This window comes from Pungitius pungitius, chromosome 17 (genome assembly GCF_949316345.1).
Source record: "Pungitius pungitius chromosome 17, fPunPun2.1, whole genome shotgun sequence".
NCBI classification, from domain to species: Eukaryota; Metazoa; Chordata; class Actinopteri; order Perciformes; family Gasterosteidae; genus Pungitius; species Pungitius pungitius.
This window is the reverse complement of record NC_084916.1, coordinates 14,705,184-14,713,552: the sequence shown is the minus strand read 5'-3', so window position 1 is coordinate 14,713,552 and position 8,369 is coordinate 14,705,184. Positions and strand designations below refer to the sequence as shown.

The following is an 8,369-nucleotide window of genomic DNA, read 5'->3' as shown; positions in this document are numbered from 1 at the left end:
TACTTCATGTTGCTGCTTTCACCTTAATGGTGACTCGTTTTCATGCCTTTTGCCCAGTGTTTACTCGCCCCTTCAACTTGGGTCATTACAGAACCAGCCATTAACCTCATTGCCCTCACCTGGGCCCGCCCATGTGCACACCGGGATCTCTTTGAACTTTGACACACTGATATGAAATCAACTTCCTTCCTTGTTGTTATGACCACTGCTTGGTTTTTTTCTTCCTTGTATAGGATTGATTTTGGACAGCTTCCATCGGTCTGGTTGGTTTGTTTCCCTAAAGCTTTTTGCTTCATGCTTCAGCTTCTTTTCTCTTAATTTTTTTATTTCACTGACAAAAAACGTTGAGTAGTAAGTGAGTAGTCTGTAAATGGAAACTTCTAAAAGTTTAAAAATCATTCAAATCATCATATCAATTTATTTAAATGCACTTGGTTTTAAGTCCTCTTGTAAAATAATAAGTATAAGTATTCATGAGTATTCAAACTGCTGGGGGGCCAGTAAAAGCGTGACATTATTCTAATATCAAGATTCGCTCTTTTCCAGTTCTTTTAGCCGTACGCCATGTTCTTCTTCTTCAGTAGAGGGAACCTGTGCTGTTTGTCATTACAACACGGAAGTTGCATATTTAAGTGGCGCGGTGGTCATATGTGACAGGGGGGCGACGTTTAGTATTTAGTCTTCATAAGGGATGCTCCTCACAAGCCTCTATCTACTCATATAAGGGTGCATATTCTTCACCTGAGTCATATCAGGGTTATGTCTCTTTGTGTGTGTGTGTGAGTCATTGTTTCCATGCAGTTTTTTTTATTTTAGACTCAAATGCCATCAACAGTAGCCGGATTGCTTCATTTGTTTTTACACATTTTTTGTAAAGATGGAGGACGCTTCTCCATGTTTTCCCTTATGTGGGGTCACATTCCTGATGGTGGTAATTTAGTGTTTAAAAAAATAGGTCCTTCTACTTCAATGAAAGTGGACTATATTTTATAAACAAATACTTGTACTTCTTGTCTTAACTTGCATCCTGATAAACTGTGTGAAAAGGGAACAAAGGGAAAGGGGCTCAATCAACAGCTGCAGCAGAGAGGATGCTGCAGGTGTGTGGACGTCAACAACCTCTGCGTTGCCTAGCAACGTTGTTGCGTTTGTCCTACGTGGTGTATCAACTGTGCAGGTTCTCCTTTTTTCGTTCATACCTTTTCATACCTGGTCATGGTATTGTTTTTTTTGTTTTTTGTTGACAGTACACCTTTCCAGCTTTTCCTTCTGCTACTGTACCCCGAAAGTATATCAAGTATGCAATTGACAGATATTATCAGCTGTTTCTGTAAAGCTGAGCACATTTTTCTGAACCTCCAACAATGCGGCCTGGATATCAAAGGATGCCTTTCATTTATTACTCTTTAAGTGCGTCCCGTATGGGGCCCGACTTGTTTGTGCGTTATTGTGTCACAGGCCTTACGTTCAACCCTCACGCTGCAGGAATTCCGAAAGGATTCAGCAATCACAGTTCCGCTATTTGTTCATCATCGCGTCGCCTCACATTCCTCGGCGGCTTGCCGGAAGTTGGAAATAGATAAGGGCACATTTTTCTTTTTACGCCGCGACTACGGTGGCAATATTTTCCTTTTGGCCGCCTTGTCTGGTGAGAGCAGAAGGGGGGAAAGGGGGGGGGGGGGACAAGGGGGTTCCTTTAGATTGAGTTCATTGCAGCCGTCTGCCCCCGCTGGACAAATATTTGCTCTAGATGAGCATTGTTCTTCACTGTAACAAATAGTTGGGCACATGCCAGTCCTTGTGTGTCGTGACATCCTCTTTGCCGTTTCCCTCCACCACTTAACCCCTAAAAACTATGACTACACACAAATAATAAGTGTTTTTTCCTGTTTCTGTAGGTGGCTCTTTTTTATTTACTGCCTTCCTGCTTACGCTGTGATGTGAAACCTTTCAACATTTGCGAGATTTTCCATCTTTGGGCTGAATGACGTCCTGTTTGTCATTGCCTTTTTTTGGCGGGGGGAGCGGGGGGGGGGGGGGGGTGGGGATCTCGCTTCTTTTTCGGTTGGACTTAAAGCCATGTACGGTAAAGAATGGATATGGTTTCAGTATATTTGTACAGGAAATAATATTAAGGGTTTAAGTCCACGTAAAAGATTTAGGTTCTGGCATTGCAAAAATACAATTAGGACATCCAAAGAATTTGTGAACTGTTTCATTTTCTGTTCAGGATATAAAGAAGTGCCCTTTTTAGAGGCTATGTTATATATAATCAAGATCCATTTCATTCAAATATAGTTGTATATTTATGCTACCTAAGTTCAATTTGGCAATGGTTACTTTTAATAATAGATTCTGAATCACCTTAAGATGAGGATGTTTAAATCACAAGAGAAACATGGGTCATAGGTCAAATCCACCAACATGAAGTGTACATAACATGCTACCTGCAGCACAGCGTATCCGTGGTCTCCAGTCATCAGGTGCACAGACTGGTTTGGCTCCTCTCGGCTGTACACAGCTGTGCATTTTAAATGCATTACACATTCTATAGAGTGAGGAATCCCTGACATACTGTAACTCTTTACGCTGTATGGACCCTCAGGCTTTGGTCATATCCACAATGTCGCCATTTCTCACTGGCGAGAGTGTATACTGACGTGTGTGTGTGTGTGTGTGTGTGTGTGTGCATCCATTGTGGTTTGCGGGTCGCAGAAAGCTGATGTGGCAGGCGCCTGAGTATCTCTTCACCAAGGTCAAAGCATGTTACACGCACAGATGTGGTGAGTGTGACAGCACAGCGGCCAGTGGGACGATTGTACCGTGACCTCACCTTCATTTCCTGCCGGGAGGGGGGGGGGGGGGGGGGGGGTAAGGGGGGGGCGACAGCTCTCCTTGACTTCATCATCCTCGTATCGGCACGCGAGCCCCCGCCGCCTGTTTTCGACTGCCGCTGCTCATCTCTTCCTCGACCCGATGCCTGGAAAGGAAAAAAAAAAAAAAAAAAAGTAGAGGGGAAAGAAAAACACGAGGCAGGTCACGGCCTCACGTGACCTCCTGTCTTTGTCGTCTGCTGCCTGCCTTTTGGATTAATAGCAGTATTCTCATTGTTCCCCACGACAGACTATTATTATTAAACAAAAGAGGTCATTTTAAGATTTCTTCATTCACTGTAACCGTTTCTTTTTTTACATGTTTTTGCAAGCAGAGAATACGTGTTTGTTACTATATAAAGATACGTATTACACTGTGATTGTGACATTTAATGTTGTAGTCTTTAAAAGTTGCCTGAGCTTGAAAATAATGATATTCATATTCTGATGATTAGGCCTTGGCCCTTGTATTAGAAAAACATCAGCGATCTCATCATAGCTCGGCTGCAAATAGATGCTCATTAAATTTAGACTTTGCTCCCAGTGTTCTTCATCTATTTCTGTTTGCTTTATTCATCTTATCCTCAATGTACAAAGCAGTGGTGGAATGCAAAGTGCATTTTCATTTATTTCCATCCAAAGAGGAAATACTTTTTCATGAATACTTCCATTTTTATGCTACTTTATACTTTGACTTACTCCTACACGTTGGAAGCCAATATTGTAAATATTGTCAACTTATTTGAAATGAATTCCCCCTTTACCAGATGCAACAAGATTCTTACGCGTTATTGCATTATTGAAACTGGGATACTATATCCCAAATATTCTAATTCTTAAACCAAAACACTCATTACTCCAATTTAATTGAAATTCCCTGAACACCAACATCAAATAAGTTCCTCTGGCTCTTACGGTTGCGCTCTCCCATCGAGAGATGTCCTCACTGCCCTCCTCGGCCTTCAGGGGGCGCTGGCGGGACTGTTTATTGAGGTCACTGCTGGAATGCGAGGAGGGCAGGTGGAGAGTGTGTGTGTGTGTGTGTGTGTGTGTGTGAGTTGTGTAACGACACCGCTCTGAGTGACGAGGAGTACACTGAGGTAGGAGGGCCATCATGATGTCACAGAGGGGTGGGTGGGTGGGGGGGGGGGGGCGGTGTATAAGTACATGTCCTGGCGAGTAAGTGAGCACAAAGCACCTGTTGCAGCTCCTCAGCCTCAACACAAGTCACCCTCGAAGACTCGTCTGCAGTGTTTGAACCGGCTGCTGCTGCTGTTACACTTCAGAACATCGGACACCTGAAGAGGACGATGGCTTCTTTCACCTGCAAGGCGCTGACTTTGTTCTTCCTCGGCATGGCTGTGCAAGAGAGTGAGTCACTTCTGGATTGTATTTTTGTTAGATATTGTACTCTTAAATGTATATACTTTCTTTGATCATTAATCCATTTTGGGACATTTTAAATCAATTAGCATTTCTTTTTTTGCGGAGTTGTAGGTAAATGTTTGAGGGGTTGAGGATATCCGAGCAATAAGCAATTTGATGGAAATAGCATAAAACATTGCAAAGTTACATTGCTGTTATGAAACAAACTGCAGCCTTTGATTATTTACCAGTAACCTTAGAAAGCACAAAGCTGTGTTCAGCCTTCAGGGACTATATTTGTCTTCAATGAGTAACCCACCTTTTATTGAATAGGAATCACATTGCAGCATTTTTGCTTACATGCGGGGGATGTTTTAACTTGAATTAACTTCCTTGGTAGATTAAATAGGTTCAATCCATCAATCACAACCTCATTTGTTGTACCTCACAAGTGGGTGTTAACTCGCTGAGTGGATTTCTTTGTGTCTACATGCGGTCGTCACAAACTGCACAGTCAAACCGAACAGGGATTAGCTGGCACTTTTTAATCTCGGGATCCTTTGTGTTCTTACAGGTTGTGGACTCCCCTTATCAGACGGGGCAGAGCTGCCAGCTCAGGCTCCACAGCAACACCGAGTCAGGACCAAACGCTGCTCTTGCAACAGCTGGGATGATAAAGAATGCATCTACTTCTGCCACCTGGACATTATTTGGGTCAACACGCCAAGGTGAGACATCGGAGCACTTCATGCTGACACTCGGGGGAGCTGCATTTGTTACTGAGATATGGAGTAAACCCCCCCCCCCCTAAATCTGACCCCAAGTGCACTCAGGGACGATTTGGAAACTAATTAACTGTCCTAATATGCTTCCTTCTCCTTTACAGTAAGCTCCTTCCCTATGGCCTCGGAAGCCCTCCGTCTCGCCGCCGCCGCTCAGCCGAGCGATGCGAATGCCTCAGGGCGACCGATGAAACCTGCTCCGGCTTCTGCCAGGAAAGGTGACCGCCCTTCCTCGCCTCCTGTAATCTAGACCCGGACCTGCAACAAAGCAAGACTGTCCGATCCCGTATGCGCTTCTTTGGATGCTCGATAGCATCAAAGTATGGGGAATGGCGAAAATGAGTCAGAGTGGAGACATAGTGATTCAGTTTGTGATAACGTCGCCTCGAATAGGGGTAGTAGTCACAGGGCAAAGAATGGCCCGCATTTCCTCCGAGGCCTTGATAGAAATCACAAAGGTTTATTTATCGAGATGCTCCCATTTATTAGAAGTTTAGATTTCTGCTTCTGTTCAAGGAAATGTTTTCTTTGTGTTTTTTAGTCATTGCGTTACTGTCTCTAGATGTTATCGTGGGCGGTGTTTTGGATGCTGCGCCCTGCATTCCAGACCGCAAAAGCATACTAAGACCAATAAGTTTGGAATGCCTAGGAATTAGCTCACTGGACCTTGAACTTCTTTTGCTTCAATTTACATTTACAATGCCAGAGACAATCCTCAGTTTGGTGAGGTTGGATCGGCCAAAGCGTTGGATGTCCTTGTTTCAATGCTGTTGTTGTATCTCCCCACAGCTCAAAGAATCCAAGGCCGAATGTCTCGGGCCGATCGGTGGAGTCTGCGAGCACAAACCGCAACAAACTGCTGGAATCTTTCAGGTACGTGAAGAAGGATTTAAGGATGCATTTTTGATCCATCGTGCTGTTGTTTGATTTGTCATTTATTGGACATCATGAAGCTTATCTACGTTTTTTTCCTATTCTTTTGTGCAGATCTGTGGTGAAGTCCAACATTGCGATCGCAAAAGAGGTCCTGTCATCAAACAAGAACCTGGGAGGATGAAACCGAGTGAGCAGCGGGACGAGGAGGCAGAGGACGGAGCGAAAACCAGAGGCGTCAACCTCCATGGAATTGACCTCCATGGGCCGGAGACTTCTCCGGCTACCTTCAATGCCGGCATCGGGGACTCTAAGAGTCTCGGTCGATGTGAAGGTGGAAGGATGGAAGGAAACAAAGGCATTGGATCGAGCGTTCGATCAACTAAACAGTGCCTCGAAGGACTGGCAGCTCAGCGAGACAGAAACCCTACAGCAAGAACAATGCTGGGTGGAGACGTCTAGAGTTATTTCACGAACTCTCTTTGAACCGTTTTGAACATGTCAACAGATGCCAAGAAAAGATTCATTGAAGCCGAGGACGAGGAAAGTCGGCGTCTGCCCTTTTGGGGGAACCACATCGATGAGGTCCAGCGTGACGGATCAGTCGCCGATCGAGAGTTCTTCTGTTTTTATAAACCCTCCCGTGGTTCGTCTGATTGGGCAGCTCACCCGCCACGAGGATTGTAGGACCACTAGATATTCCAGAGTCATATTTTCAATTCTCAATTGTCAATGTTTACTCTGTTATCCTTGCTATCAATGCTTTATAGTCCTCTGCATCAGAGCTGGAATCTGCTACCTTAGCCAGTCCTTAGGGCCAATAAGCGATTATGATTATCAGACAGTACTTGAAGATGGCAGCTCGTTCGTTCTTTGCACATATGGCCTCAGTGGAATGAAGGTCATTTCTTTGGGATTTGTCTTGCAAACAATTAGCTTTGTACAAGGTCTATTGTCAGCTCCCACACACATCCATATTCATGCAACTTTCTGCTAGCAACAACATTGGGTCTATTGTGTTGGCCCCAGTGTTTATTGCATAGCTTCAGTTTAATGTTTTGATTAAAGATAAGCCAAAGGGTTTCAATGGCTTGCAGCTTGCCAAAAAATGCAACAGTTGTTTTTCTCCCCTGACAAGTATTCACCTAAATCTTTTGTAATTAGCCACTGGGAAACAATGACTCTCGACTTTGCACTTCAAAGCTATTTGTCTGTGGGCTGCACTTTTTCTATGCCGTAAAATCCATTTACTCCATCCATGATTGTAGTAAAGTCACAGACACATGGAAATATAGAACTTCTTTGTACTTAAACATCTCCATCCTCAGATTTCTCAGCATTGTATATGATGGAGGTTTAAAATGTCTAAGGTATAACACCTGAATTGTATATATAATGTATTTATTCTCTAACTTATTCAGAGATGTATTTATATTTGTATGAACGATGCACTGACTTTTGTATAAAAATGCAAAAAAACCCAGAATTTCTAGTGGAATGGTGATTTTATTATTTGACTTGATAATTAATTGCTGCCACTCATTCATATTCAACACCACAATGAAGTTTGAACTAACATGATGGCGATGTGGACAGAGGGCCGACCACTGATTCATGTTCACGTTTATTTATTCACATTTAACTTCTTCTAGGAACTTAGATACTATAATCACATATCAAAGTATTTACATGAACATCGTCCATAAGTGTTAAGAACCTCTTGCTGGACTTATACCTTTGTCGCTGGGCGTAACATGCCGCCTTGACGCAATGTTAAGGGTGCAGCCCAGAAGATAAAAGATTTGGAAAAAGGTTCCATAATGTCGCAAGGTACCTCAGAGGATGTTAAAATAGAAATGACATCCAAACCTTTTCTTCTTCTTTTCATCCAAAAACAATAAAACAATTTATTATTAAACATTGTGTTGTTTCAAAATAGCAAAAATACTTCAGCTACGCCATCAAATCCTGTAATCTAGTCACATAAAGAAAACTCCTCAAGAGCTTGTTGATAGCTGATAGCGATACCTTTATTCCTCCCGTCTGGCTCTTCAATATAACATAATTGTACTTGCAGCCTATTAAAACCAGATATTCCTTGATAAAGAAATGAAAGGAAACCCAAATTGGTGCAATGACAGGCGAAAAATGTTTGCACATATCAGTGAGCTTTCTGAAACGGTATCACGAACATACAGATATGAGAGGAAAAGGGAGATAATGGAGGAAAAAATAACAGAAAGAGCTTGAGTTTGTGAGCTCTGAGTTCAGTCAGAGGCTGAGCTGTCACACAAACACACTCTCTGCCTGCTAGCGTTCAGCTAGCTTACAGCTAACGTACGGCTAACGTACGGCTAATGTACTGCTAGCGTACCGCTAACGTACTGTCAAATCCTCCCAAATGACCAGAAGATGCACTTCTCCCTGTAGATGAAAGTAGTCAAAACTCATCTGTCAGTTTATCTTTACAGACTGA

At 43.1% G+C, this 8,369-nt stretch overlaps 1 protein-coding gene across 1 annotated transcript; it reads left to right on the top strand.

Moving 5' to 3' along the window:
- The first annotated feature begins 4,057 nt into the window (after positions 1-4,057).
- On the top strand, positions 4,058-7,379 carry edn2 (endothelin 2). The gene is made up of 5 exons (XM_037475180.2): positions 4,058-4,244; positions 4,813-4,966; positions 5,125-5,238; positions 5,810-5,893; positions 6,008-7,379. The coding sequence occupies exons 1-5, from the start codon at positions 4,184-4,186 to the stop codon at positions 6,075-6,077; spliced, it is 483 nt and encodes a 160-aa protein (XP_037331077.1). The 5' UTR covers positions 4,058-4,183; the 3' UTR covers positions 6,078-7,379.
- Positions 7,380-8,369: the final 990 nt, after the last annotated feature.